General features: G+C 45.0%; 4 protein-coding genes across 4 annotated transcripts in view; 2 read left to right on the top strand and 2 right to left on the bottom strand.

Moving 5' to 3' along the window:
- The window catches only part of LOC310805423 (signal-transducing adaptor protein 1-like), a 9,426-nt gene extending 8,376 nt beyond the window's left edge, over positions 1-1,050 (top strand). The window contains exon 14 of the mRNA XM_083671101.1: positions 76-1,050. Within this exon, the coding sequence (XP_083527227.1) occupies positions 76-131 (56 nt within the window). The 3' untranslated portion in view covers positions 132-1,050. The remainder of the gene's footprint in view (positions 1-75) is intronic.
- gna15.1 (guanine nucleotide binding protein (G protein), alpha 15 (Gq class), tandem duplicate 1) overlaps positions 1-13,054 on the bottom strand; it is a 159,539-nt gene that overhangs the window by 12,179 nt on the left and 134,306 nt on the right. The gene's annotated exons all lie outside the window — the stretch shown is intronic.
- fsd1 (fibronectin type III and SPRY domain containing 1) lies at positions 1,284-8,050 on the bottom strand. The gene is made up of 13 exons (XM_083671102.1): positions 7,990-8,050; positions 6,879-6,974; positions 6,552-6,683; positions 6,283-6,384; positions 5,900-5,922; positions 5,246-5,367; positions 4,738-4,947; positions 4,447-4,545; positions 4,092-4,242; positions 3,654-3,736; positions 3,223-3,474; positions 2,774-2,862; positions 1,284-2,533 (listed from the first exon to the last, which is right to left on the bottom strand). The coding sequence occupies exons 1-13, from the start codon at positions 8,002-8,004 to the stop codon at positions 2,423-2,425; spliced, it is 1,485 nt and encodes a 494-aa protein (XP_083527228.1). The 5' UTR covers positions 8,005-8,050; the 3' UTR covers positions 1,284-2,422.
- LOC310805431 (uncharacterized protein) lies at positions 9,334-12,950 on the top strand. Its single transcript, XM_083671115.1, has 4 exons — positions 9,334-9,425; positions 10,916-11,236; positions 11,384-11,518; positions 12,088-12,950. The coding sequence occupies exons 1-4, from the start codon at positions 9,383-9,385 to the stop codon at positions 12,495-12,497; spliced, it is 909 nt and encodes a 302-aa protein (XP_083527241.1). The 5' UTR covers positions 9,334-9,382; the 3' UTR covers positions 12,498-12,950.

Genomic DNA, 13,054 nt, shown 5'->3' with positions numbered 1-13,054 from the left:
ATTTGGTTCCATCCACCGTAAGAGGGAAGTCATTTAACACTCATACATTAATTGACTGTTTGTTCTTCCACTCAGTCATTTCAGAGGAGCTCAAGCTGAAGTTGGAGAAGAGGCTGAAGTTGGAGAAGTGAATCATCTGTACATCAGTCATCATAAGAAAAACAAATCTAAGCTAGGACTTTTTTTTTTCTTTTTTTTATTTACAGTTGAGAAACTGTACAGGGGGGTAGTTGGGATGAAGAGGTCTTTAGGAGGGACAGTCAAGATGTAGCCTGAATAGGTAGAAGTTGCCCCTGAGCCTTTGACCACTGACACAGGGTCAGATATTTCATTCCTCTAATGGTTTAGGCCAGGGGTTGGATAACCTGATCCTAGATCTGTTGTGAAAGGCAGCTTCTTCCTCTATAGCCAAAGCCTCTGTGAGCTGGTTCAGCATTTGTCCTCTTGGCTGAGTCTCTCCCTGATCCCCTCTCGAGCTGTCAGCTCAGGCCAACAGAAGATTAACGTTGTATTGATTCCTCCTCGCAGGAACGCCTCACTCAAACTACACTAGCAAATTAACCGACTGTAAATCGACATGTAAATGTCACATTATCACCACCTTTGAGTTGTTGTTGTTGTTGTTGTTGCATATTTTGCACATTTACTCAAAAGTGAAAACCTTGATCTTATATAACTCAAATACAGTGTCAAATATTTTTCTATACCTGTCAGTGTTGTCTTTATAGTTTTGTATGTTTAGCATTTTTTCTGAAACATTTTTAGATTTGCACAGGGACCATTATATTTGTCTCATCTCTTGGACTAAGACAGCTGTGTCATGTCTGTACCATGGGAGGCTAGTGGAGGTAGAAATCAGAGGACAGGCTCATTGTAATGCATGGAATGGAATGGAAGCACACGTTTGATACCATTCCTGATTCCATTCCATGCATTACAAAGAGCCCGTCCTCCGATTTCTACCTCCACTCCTGTGGTCTTTACTGTATGTCAGAATGAAGCTAATGTATTACTGTCTCTTAATGTGTCCTCAGCGAAATAAAAGTAATCACAAGGAACGTATCCTGTTTGTTATATTGTAATGTGGAACAACTGACAAACCCCCAACATGGACATCTGTGCAGGATTCTTCAATGTGGTATCAGAGACTGGCCTTGTGCCTTATTTGTCTCTGCTTGTGAAATTGACCTCACAAAAGGAGTCTTCATTCTCCTTGGGGTATTTTCCTCTTGTCCTTGTGTTGAACAGACTGACAGGAATAAATACACAAGGGCTGTCTTACCGCTTTATAAGCACAGTGTGACAGATTCTGACATACTGTAGTGGAAAAATGAAAGGTACCTATTTACATTGTGACACGTCATCGTTATTGAAATTAAGTTAAAAACTCTCGACTTGAAGCTTTAAAGCATTGCAGGTTATATTCATAAGATGCATACAGTACCAGCGACATGACAACGTAAGACTCTATTTAACATAATGGCACCCCAGGCAGCACTGAACTCAGACACCATGTATGACATTAATAAGGACTGTTGTTGCCGTTGGTAACACTCGACAAGGGCAACCACATCTCAGAATTCTCCTTCTCATCCAGGAAAGTCCCCCGCTCAAAAAATAGCTTCTCAGTTCAGGTGAAACAGTCACAAGTGGGGTGGACACACACATAGATATGTTACAGTGCATTACAGACATACAGTCAGATCCAGACCCTGTGACTCCTGCTCCCAAACACAACCAGGACCTGATAATCAAGCAGTCCTGTGGTTCTTAGTCCCCCCCTGTCTCCACTGGTCCACACACCCGCTGGCTGGCGAAGTAGAATTCAATACATTCCTTGTGTAGCATATTGTTTATATACAGTAGTGACTATAAGCAGGTCATTTCGCTACGTTATTTGGGTTATACAGGTGCATGAGGTGACAGTGTACTGAGAGACATGTAGATTAGGTAGAGGCAGAGGATGAACAGAGGAACATTCAGCAGATGACAACTGTACTACAAGTTATTTGGACTTCTACTGTTATTAGTTGCATTCAGGGGTCTTTGTCTGTTGCATTGCAATGTTAACAGTAACATGACATGCTCCTAACACTAATGGGTCGCCATCGTCAGGCCTTTTAGTAATTCTATGAGTGAAGGGACGACGTAAAGATTCGGTCCGGTGTGAGTTTTGGACACTGATGAGGGCACCTCTGGAAGGCACAGGGAGTGATCTAAGGGAGATGAGGCGGAGCAGAAGGACCCCTCGTCCGAGGCTGGCTGGCTGGCTGGGGACAGGCATGGTGGGAGCAGTGGTGGCATTGAGGCGGGCAGCGGCCGCTGCTGCAGGGCTGGGGACCGATGTGTCCCGTCCTGGCAGCGCCACAGCCAAAGTCGGGTAAAGTTCTGCAGCGGTTCTGGTCGGGGGGCCCTGGTGGGTCTAGGTGAGGCTGGCGTTGGAGCTGCTGGTACCGCTGTTCTTCCTCTGCCCGCTCGCCACCGCGCTGGGCACCTGCAGACCCGTCTGCACAGAGAAAGTCCCGTTCCATACCTGAAGGGGGCAGCAGAGCACATGGGATAAACTGAGACCGCAGGTTTTTCACTGAGACAGTGGTTTTTCTAAACCCACCAAAAGCCGAAGGCTTTTAGACACAAACATAATAAAAGTCTCCTATAAAAAATGTAAATAAACTCGACTCAGCATTTGGGTGAGACATTGTGGCTGTCTGAATGTGGCCTATGTTGTTTGCACGCTGTGTTACTTGTGGCTAATGGAGCCTATGTCTCTCACCGAGAAGGCTGGAACGACAGGCTGCTGGAACTTGGCTCTGAAGGTGTGCATCAGCTGCTTGGTTCTGGCGTTGTAGAAGGACAGCGCACCTGGACGGAGAGGGGAAAGTCACAAAGGTTCAGATCAGGATATAAGTCTGGATCTAGATCAGTACATCAGCGCCTTAACAGAGGGGAGAGTGCAGGCTGTAGTCATGCCCCATGTGAACACAGTTCATTTGCTGGCAGAACACATTGCTGATCCTGGAATTAATCAACCCCCTCCAGTGGCCTGAAAAGCAGTGTACAGCCTGGTCCCTGGGGTGTGGGTGGGGGAATTGGGAGCTGAGCAGAAGAAACATTTCTGCAGTATAGTGTGTGTGTGTGTGTGTGTGTGTGTGTGTGTGTGTGTGTGTGTGTGTGTGTGTGTGTGTGCGTGCGTCCGTGCGTGCTTGCGTGTGTCTCACTCACCTTCCTCATAGTTGCAGTAGACTCCTATGCGGTCTGGGATGGCACAGTCCAGGGTGCGGGCCTTGTTGTTGTGTTTGGCTGTGAGGCTCTGCTGCAGCCAGTTGTTCAGGTGGATACACCAGGACGCGTTGGTCTTGCCCAGCTGGTCAAAGCGGCCCAGGTTGCGCAGGGCCACGCCCACGGCGAAGGCCTTGCTCTCCTTGTCGAACCGCACCTCCCAGTACTGCTGCCCCGCGTCGATCATGGTGTCTCCTAGGTTACGGAGAGAGAAATCAGCAGTCATGACAACGATTATCTCTCGTCTTTCAGTGTCTGGAGTCAAGTGTTGTTTAGTAAGTGCTGCAGCTACATATGTTGAAATCCACCGGTTTATATGAAGTAAATATCTACATTGAACAACCCTTCTGGCCTCTGTTCGTCTGTCCACTCACCCAGCACAGTGTAGGACTCAGCAGTGAACCTGTCTCGGCCGACCCGGGCGGAGGGGGTTCTCTTAGGGGACATCATGGCTGTCCTGAGGGAGAAGGAGAGGGAGAGTCAGGGGATCCCATTATAAAAAAGATCATTTTTATAGATTGTCTAGAGTCAGTTTCATCCATTCCTAGTCCTGGGGACCCAACAGGTTTGCTGAGTTTTGTCCTACCCCAGTGCTAACATACCTAATTCACACCTAACCATAGATTTGATGAGCCTCAAAGCCCTGTGGGGCAATTGCTGTGTTACCTAACATCAGGTTAGCATAGCCATGCTTTGAGCGTTTATCCAAAAAATGGTCAACTAACTATGCTAAGCTAGCTGACACACCAATAGCCTCTGTAGTTCCCCCAGGAGCAGGACTGTAGAAACCCTGGTCTCGGGGCCAGACAGACCTGGCAGGGGAGTGCATGGGAGAGTTGGTCCTGTTCTTCTCCTTGCGGATGTCCTGGATCTTGGATCCCCCGCTGCTGTCCCACTCCACACTCAGGTCCTCCACCTTCAGGTTCTGATGGGACGAGCCCCCGTCCAGTTTGAACAGGAAAGCTACAGGGAAATATGGGGACAAGCATGAATTCTTCTTATCACACATGGCTCTGTCTCAACTGAAACTGTATTTCCCATACGTAGCGCACTACTTTCACCAGAGCCCTATGTAGTAGTTTAGAGTGCACTGGGATCTGGTCCAAAGTAGTGAACTACACGTGAACTAGGGGTGTGATTTGTGGTTTGACACAGTAGTCAACTCACCGTGTGTTTCCAGCGTCACGGGTTCAGAGAACTCCCCCGCTACGGCTTTGTTACACGCCTTCACACGGAAGGTTATGTAGCGTGTGTTGAAACAAAGCCCTGAAAATAACAACATGATGAGCGACGTGTTCGTGAACGTGACGACTCTTAAGGTAAACAAACGACTCCCTGGCTGTGACACATGAAAACGTACCTACGTTGTCTTGTTACAGTAAAGGTTGACTGACTATTCAATTGAAAAACCACAACGTTGCTGACTATGTCCTCTCCACCTGTCCACTCCCCTCTTACCTGTGAGGGTGTACTCCATCTCTTTGACGCCCTCCACCACCATCCAGGGGTAGTCCTCGCGGGCGCGTGGCGGCCCCTCGTGATTGGTCCGACGGTGCTCCAGGTCGTAGTGGTCTATTTTGGAGTCAGGTTCCGGAAGAGTCCAAATGACTGTCACCGTGTTGTCACACACCTGGCAGTCTGATACCTGGATCTCTGGAGTGGCAGGCACTGGGAGGATGAGAAAGATTGAGTTTGTGACACACACACACACACACACACACACACACACACACACACACACACTGTGAGGGGGATATGTACTGGGTGCCAACAAAAGGGACATTGTCACTACTATCCACATGCCAGCATGTTCACAATCACATTGATCTTTTACTATGAAACAGCATTACTGTTTGGACGTGTGAGTCAAAACCAGGTGATTTCAAACTGTGAGACGGCATTATTGTATGGACCTCAAACCAGGCGATTTAAAAACCAGAAGACAGACACATCGCCACAGACTGACCTGGCAGGAACTTGATAGCCTGCAGCAGCTCCTTCTCTTGGGTGAAGTCCACCATCATGTGACTCATGCTGTCACTGGCTTTAGCCTTCAGTGACAAACGAAAGGCTGGGGCCATTGTTACGCTGCCCTCCCACAAACAAAGGCACACACAGAGTGAGACACACACACACACACACACACACACACACACACACACACACACACACACACACACACACACAATTATTAAACTCACTGACGGAAGGGCCGAAAGGACAAATTAGTTTGTGAGTGTACTAACTAACCCCCTCACACGGAGCTATGACACGACACTACTTTCTCCGCTACCACGCAGGAAGGGTATTCATGAAAAGACACACAGGTAACTGAGAAGCTACAGTGAGCGGCCAGATAAAGGAAAAGAACACGTCCCCGCGAAGGACTGACACCTGATGAGGACAGAGAGGACAGACGAGAGGCACAGGACTCTCAAGTTGAGATGAGATTCACACTGCTTTCATAAGCGTAGGCGTTGAGGTGTGTGTGTGTGTGTGTGCTAGGGAGTGGACGCTTTCGAGTGTACACTTTGTTTGAGTGCATGTGTGGTGAACAGATGGTTTTAAGAGAGAGCTAAAGGAGACACAGAGAGAAATGGACAGCAGCCGTGTACAATACCTATCCTTAATGTCTTTGGCCGCCTGGAGAGAAGCAGAGGAGGAAAGGAAAAGGGAAAGAAGGAGAGAGGAGACACGGACCGAGAGAAAACTGAGTTGCAGGCAGAACATCGTTACGATAAAAACATCACATCTGTAACACAGTGGAGACACATAACGATCAACAAAAACTGCTTTACAAAAGATGCACATAAAAGAAATGGAGAAACAAGTAGTTAAAACAATAGTGACAAAGGTATGCCTTATAAGGATCACCTTAACCGCCACGGACCATTACTGATATTTACGGATATTTTCAACAAATACGGTTTCAACGAGTACAGATATCGCATATAAAACAAAAGGCATCCTTGCTTTGAGTTGAGAGTAAAACTAAGCTGTTACCTGTGTGAAGCCATCTGTTTCAGAGGAGCAGAGCGTCTGATTGGCCAGCTCCAACAGCTCCTCAGAACTTTCCAGGGCTTTGGAGCAGGCACCCAGCTGACTCTGAAGGGAGCAGTAGGATATACACAATCAGTCAACTGAATAGTCAGTCGATCTCTACTGTAAATCCGGCTTCAACGCCCCCTTGTTTCTCTGTAATGCAGTGTAATCCTTGGAACCACGTGAGACGCGAGGCAATTTCCGCTCAGATGAAGTGAGCTTCAACAGACCTGTAGCTCGTAAGTGCGGCTGGCCCTCTCCTGTTTGATGCGTGTGACCATGCCCTCCTTCAGCTCGTCCAGGACAGAGTGCAGTGAGCTGAACTCTGACTCCAGATCCTCCTGGACACGGCCAGAGTTCCCCTGGGGTCAACAGGAAAGGAGGAGGTCAACAATATAGAAGCATCGCTGCGATTGGCTGAATCAGTTGATTGACAGACATTTGACCTGGCTATAGCATGCGTATCATATTAAGTTCTTACAACCATATTAGGTCTGACTGCTGTCTGTTGTGTTTCAATTAACCGATTGGCTGATTGTGCACAGTCAGGACTATACCTCCAGATTTTCCAGACTCTGTTTCAGACAGCAGATGAAGTTCTGGATCTCCTCATTCTTCAGGGCCAAGGTGGTGGTGATCTTCCGAAGCGATTCCTTTGGCAGTGCACGTATACAAATTATTAAATAATCGACTGCAGTAGCATCTGCCTAATAATAGCCTATTAATCCCAAAAGTATTGGTTCTATATTGCGTCTATAATTTTGTTAAAGATAGAATACATAGAATGTGTACACCTCAACAAACACATCAGCACATCAGCAATAACTACATAAAAATGCATAATAAATGGTATAGTCCCTTGGATCTCTTGGTGGTCATTTCAATCTTTTGTGTAAATTGTGACCAGGGCGGGCATCTTGCTCCATAGCCGGAAGGATGCGCCCTCATTTATAATTCAATAACTCAGCAGCAGAGGTTTAACGCTTCGCATACTATGGGAATATAGTGAAGAAAACGGTTGAATCTTTCTGCATCAGTCTATAGCCATAGTATACTTAAGTCTTAAATAATATAAATTAAAAAGAAAATACATAGGTGGCCTGGTTTAATAAGACCTCACAGCTATGACAATTATGCCATTTCACAGTCCCACGCCCGTCAGGTCATTTCATACACTCCAAGAGGCATTCATGCTCCATGACGCGAGATGAGCTTTACACCAGGCCCAAATGGAGATATTAACGGGACATTTCCCGCTTGGATGGCTTGGGTGGTGGCGACCTACTATTCCGCTAAAAAAAAACTATAAGTGGAATGCTGAGAATGTTTGCTGGTATACGTACAGAAGTTGAATCAATAATGATCTATTCTGGGACCTGTCACGGCCAGATGCAGTTTTTCTCACTACCAGCTGGCTGTCTTGGCGATAACTGCAAATCGTTGAGGGATAGGCTTAGCTTGGCTGTCAACGCGCAATTATGAAAATGTAGCCTTGAACTTCTATTCATAAGTCATTTCAAGGGTAGCTTAGTAAAAGGACAAGCGGCAAGCACATCATGTAAAGCAGCAACAAAGTCTCCTTCCTCCCCTTCGCTACTCCTCTCCTTTCTTTGTACGCCCTGCAAGCGCGATAAACATCAAACACCGGTTCGGCCAGTTCCATCTTACCTTTTGATCTCCCATTTTGCCGGTCCCAACGAACCGGTTCTGGAGTCTTACGAATTGCAAAATGCGTTTTTTCACGTCCCCTCGTTTTGGCGTATTTGCACCACACAGATTACTGGGCTGGTACTGATGCTGCTGGAGTGCATTGCATCTTTCGTCCAACGCCTAGGGCCGATGTATGTTTTGCGCATGCGGAAGGGGAGAACCCTGGGTAATGAAGTTTCTACGAGGAGCCTCCTGGGCAAGGTTTGGGTGTGCGCATTCCTTTATGTGTAGTCTTCTAAGATCATTAGATAGGTAACTACATGCACAACGGTATTACCTCCACTATTCGGATTCTCAAACGCTGAGACAATGCTTTTTCTTTATTTTGTATTGAACAATAACACAAAATACAAAAACGGAAAAAGACAAGAGTACATTCAACTTAATGTAGACAAAGATGTTACATGTCAAAAGAAAATTGTCCAATAAAAGTTTTATGGTACGTACTGCTTTTTTGGTTTTTACATTACTGATGGCAATGCATAGGCTAGCCCACAACTAGTGACATTCTAAGTTTCTGAGCCTACTTTCAACCTGTCTGAACTGAGGCCTGTCAAAATTAAATTGCAGCGCTTGCACTATGGTTGTGGTCTCAGCAAGCCTAGGCCAACTGTTCGGTTGACAATTGACCCATTTGTTTAGCTAGATTTTCTTGCTATGAAAAGTGAAGCATTTTGTCCAAACTGTGTTTTCCAAGACCACATCATAGTTTACCTAGTGTCTTTAAAGCTTTTCACTGTCATATTGGCAAATTGCAACAGTTAGGTTGTTCATTATGTTCTAAAAAATGTATTGTCTGAAGTCCGTTCATGTTGTTATGTTCCGTCAGATCAAACACTTTGCATGGTTATTTAGAACTTAGTTTTGTTTTCACAGGAAGTGAAACGCATATTATAGTAAAGGAGATATATTGTAGTGGCAAGATGAACTGTAACACTTCACAAACCACACAGCCATCGGAAAACCCGAGTGTTGTTTCTGCAAGAAATGTTCACAGTTTGGCCACAAACAGACAGTGTGCCCTTATGCTGTACTCAGACCAGAACTTTTAGGAAATTGTTGACTATAACAATCTCAAGACTTTGTGGGGGATCAACTGTTGTTTTTTTTAGTTGTTTTTTTTAACATACCTCAACAATAATACCTAACATAAGTCAACAGACATGTTTCACTGTCTTTGAGGTAATCTGTGGCATCCCCCAACACCCCCCACTCACTCAACCTGCGCTTGGCTTCAACATACGGTAAATGTTAAACCTCTGCTTCCACCCACTCACAGTCCTTCCTCCTCACATTCGCGAAGGGAGCTATGACAGGGTGCAGCTAAGAAGCCCACCTTTGAGACAATAGAATGGACATCGGCAGCAAAGTGACACTCTTTCTGTTTCTTACAGGTAGGACTACTGTATTTTGTTCTTCAACACAAGCAGATTCTAATTTCTCTATTTAATATGAAGCCCCTTTAGAAAGCATGCCCATGTGGGGCATCTGATTTACATACAGCGTGTGCAGAGGTGTCAGCTTATTTCAACTTCTGTTCAATGCACTATTTTTAACTGATATCTCAACTGCCTATATATATGTGGGTGAATATGTTCATACTAAACAAAAAGAACACAATATTAATATGGACCATTGTAATGAAGAGTACTGTAGCATTTCCAAACTGTCAAACCAAGTGTCTCTGATGGTTTTGTGACATATTATTCTTTACATGTATACTCGTTGGTAGAGTGTTGTCACTTTGTATTACTTATTATTTCATTGATCCCAAAACATTTCACTCTGTCTATTACAACTGTACGCGATGTAAGTGACAAATAACATTTGATTTGATTTGATTTTGATTTGATAACTCAAGAGGGCCTGTCTAGTTTTGTGCAGAGTGCCGACGCTGGACTAACAAGCATATGAGTTTACATTTACATTTATGGAATTTAGCAGACGCCTTTATCCAAAGCGACTTACAACAAATACATTTGTTTAAGTAAGTGAATCATCTATCCAACAGTCATCATAAGACAAAGTAATCAATGCTCACACCAGGGGCCATTGGCAGTTGTAATGCCAGAAGCCTTTTTTTAAATATATTAACAGGAGAGAACTTGTACAGGGGGGTAGTGGGGGTGAAGAGGTCTCTAGGGTATGGGGTAGGGTTAGTACGGGGGGGTAGTGGGGGTGAAGAGGTCTCTAGGGTATGGGGTAGGGTTAGTACGGGGGGTAGTGGGCGTGAAGAGGTCTCTAGGGTATGGGGTAGGGTTAGTACAGGGGGGGTAGTTGGGGTGAAGAGGTCTTGTAGGAGGGACTGTTAAGATGTAGCCTGAAGAGATGGGTTTTCAATCTACGGCGGAATATGAGTGTGTTACTGTGTGACTGAGCTGTATCAGTGAACTACAGTATGCTTACATGATGAGTATTCAGATTCATGCTGAGTATCCTGATTCATGATGAGTATCCTGATTCATGATGAGTATTCTGGTTCATGCTGAGTATTCTAATTCATGATGAGTATTCTGATTCACGATGAGTATTCTGATTCATGATGAGTATTCTGATTCATGATGAGTATTCTGATTCATGATGAGTATTCAGGACAAGAACACAGTCCTGCTGCATGCTGATGTCTAAAGCCTAAACCAGTATACCACAGCTGCATAGAAGCTACATTTATGCACTGAAATTATAATGCAATCATGCGTCATAATATGGTCCTTTGTTTTGGACTTTCTCTGGACTTTTCTCTGCATTTTCACACCCTCTCCTTTGCTCTAAATCAACCACATTGACCGGCAGTTTATCAATCACCTTATTCCATTGTAGTTTGTGATATTTGTGATTGTAATACCTTCCTCTGTCCTGCCCAACAACTCCCTGGGGACAACAGCAATGGTGGCTCTGTCGACAAGCACTCTCATCTTGGATCAACCCCCGAGTACTGTGGGAGCTCCTCTCGGCTCTTCCCTGACCCTCAACTGCAGTTTTAAACCCTATGCCCAAGTCCGTGTGAAATGGATGTTCAAGCCTACTAGCCACTCAAATGGCAGCCCTGAGGAAATCAAGAACCATGTGCCCAAAAACAGGACTTGGTCCACGCTAGCTCTTAGAAATGTTACATACAATGACAGTGGGTGGTACTTTTGCAACGTCACCGTCGAGATTCCCTTCGTGAAAAAAGAATGCAGCAATGGAACTCATGTTAACATATGTAAGTAGCAATATAATCAATTTCCGTAACCTGCACAATGTCCCTGTGAAATTGTCATTAGGATCATAACTCAAAGGTGTAATTATTCTCTCTCCATAACAGTGGGGATTCTGCCCTTCATCCCGTCTCCTTTCCCTCTTACCACAGTAACTCCCTCTCCCCCAGATGGAAATGGGCGTTTAACCTGGGGGCTGTGGTTAGCAGTGGGAGCAGCGGGTGTTGTCCTTGTCCTATTGGCAGTGGCCACCTTCATCTTCAGACGAAGGGGATACAGGAGCAGAGGTAGAACACTGCTCATGACACGGCTTTCTCTCGGATGTGTGTGTTATGAATGCTTACATACTTTGTACCGCTTTCCTTTCAACTTTTTGATGATGACCTTCTAATGTAGAGAAGACTAATTTGAGGAGATAACAACAAGATCATCTGCAACAGATGAAAGAACTCTGTAATGAAGATAAGCATCACTTCACTGCAGTGGAAAAGAAAGCAGTGAGAAAACAACTAACCCCCCTTTTGCATTCATTTATAGAGCAGCTCTCTCGCTCAGAGTCAAGCCTGCCCATCTTACGGCCCTGAGTGTATTCTGAAAGAGTGTGCAGGTGGTGTGTGGTTAGAGATAGAGTGGGGAAGACATCGGAAGATTACATGATTCTGTGTCAGTCTGACTGGTGTCTGAATGTGGTTACAGCATAGACGTCTGCAGCTTTTTAAATTGCATCATATCCTTCTGGCCAACTTTTAACACCCCTGAGACAGTGTCACTAACAGAACGTGGACAATAAAATGTAAATACTTGCGGTAGTTATATACTATTTAATAAATTGGTTTCTATTTTTGTGTATTTCTAGAGAATCCTATCTATGCGAACACACGTCCACCAAAGAGACCTGCTGTAAAACAGCCCTCTCCACGTCCAGGGATTCAGATGGACAACAAGAAGATGATACCTCCTACAAAACACCTGAATACCCCAGCCCCATCCAGTGGACAGCTCAGGACCCCAACCCCATCCAGGGGATACCACACGACCCCAACCCCATCCAGTGGACAGCTCAGGACCCCAACCCCATCCAGGGGATACCACACGACCCCAACCCCATCCAGTGGACAGCTCAGGACCCCAAGCCCATCCAGGGGATACCACACGACCCCAACCCCATCCAGTGGACAGCTCAGGACCCCAACCCCATCCAGGGGACAGCTCAGGACCCCAACCCCATCCAGAGGCCATGACGGCAAATGGAGACCAAAATATTGAACTTTTTATAATTCCTATGATGTTTTATCCTCTCCTCACACATAGAAATCGAGTTGACACGTATCTCGACATGTGATTGTATCTCTTGCTTTTACCTTAAATGACATTACTTTGTACTTTTTGGTTGGGTTATTGTAATTTTTCTCCACTAGATGGCATGCCATTGTACTGCATTGGGCAATTGGGAGGAGAACATTTTGTTTGGTTTTCTATAAGGTGTACATTATATATTTCTAAGGGTTTTTTCGTACATAGGCCTTTTTTTGTAATTAGGTAATTGTATATGCTGAATTAATCTAAAATGTTGTACTTGCTATTTTTGAGTGCTAGCCTACTTGAAATTCTTGCATCGCATTATTATATCGAAATGTAGAGTAGAATAGAAGAGAATAGACCCTAACCCTAACCCTGCATTATGCCTTGAATAACAAAAAATATATTAATGAATAATAAATATCCGAATTGATTATAAACCTGTTCCCCTGTTCAATCCTGTTCACACACGGTTCCAGACAAGTTAATTTCAGGGAGCACAATTTAAAGTATTATGACCACTG

The sequence above is a fragment of the Argentina silus genome (genome assembly GCF_951799395.1).
Source record: "Argentina silus genome assembly, chromosome: 6".
NCBI lineage: Eukaryota > Metazoa > Chordata > Actinopteri > Argentiniformes > Argentinidae > Argentina > Argentina silus.
The sequence above is the reverse complement of the archived record's forward strand: the minus strand, read 5'-3'. Positions and strand labels throughout refer to the sequence as shown.

Excerpts from the sequence above, each read along its gene's own strand:
- fsd1 (XM_083671102.1), bottom strand. Across the intron at positions 6,684-6,878 it reads AGAGTCTGGAAAATCTGGAG|GGGAACTCTGGCCGTGTCCA; the intron begins GTATAGTCCTGA and ends TGTTGACCCCAG. Across the intron at positions 2,534-2,773 it reads CTGTCGTTCCAGCCTTCTCG|GTATGGAACGGGACTTTCTC; the intron begins GTGAGAGACATA and ends TGCCCCCTTCAG.
- LOC310805431 (XM_083671115.1), top strand. The coding sequence starts at position 9,383 with ATGGACATCGGCAGCAAAGTGACACTCTTTCTGTTTCTTACAG. Across the intron at positions 11,237-11,383 it reads TGGAACTCATGTTAACATAT|TAACTCCCTCTCCCCCAGAT; the intron begins GTAAGTAGCAAT and ends CTCTTACCACAG. Across the intron at positions 11,519-12,087 it reads AAGGGGATACAGGAGCAGAG|AGAATCCTATCTATGCGAAC; the intron begins GTAGAACACTGC and ends GTGTATTTCTAG.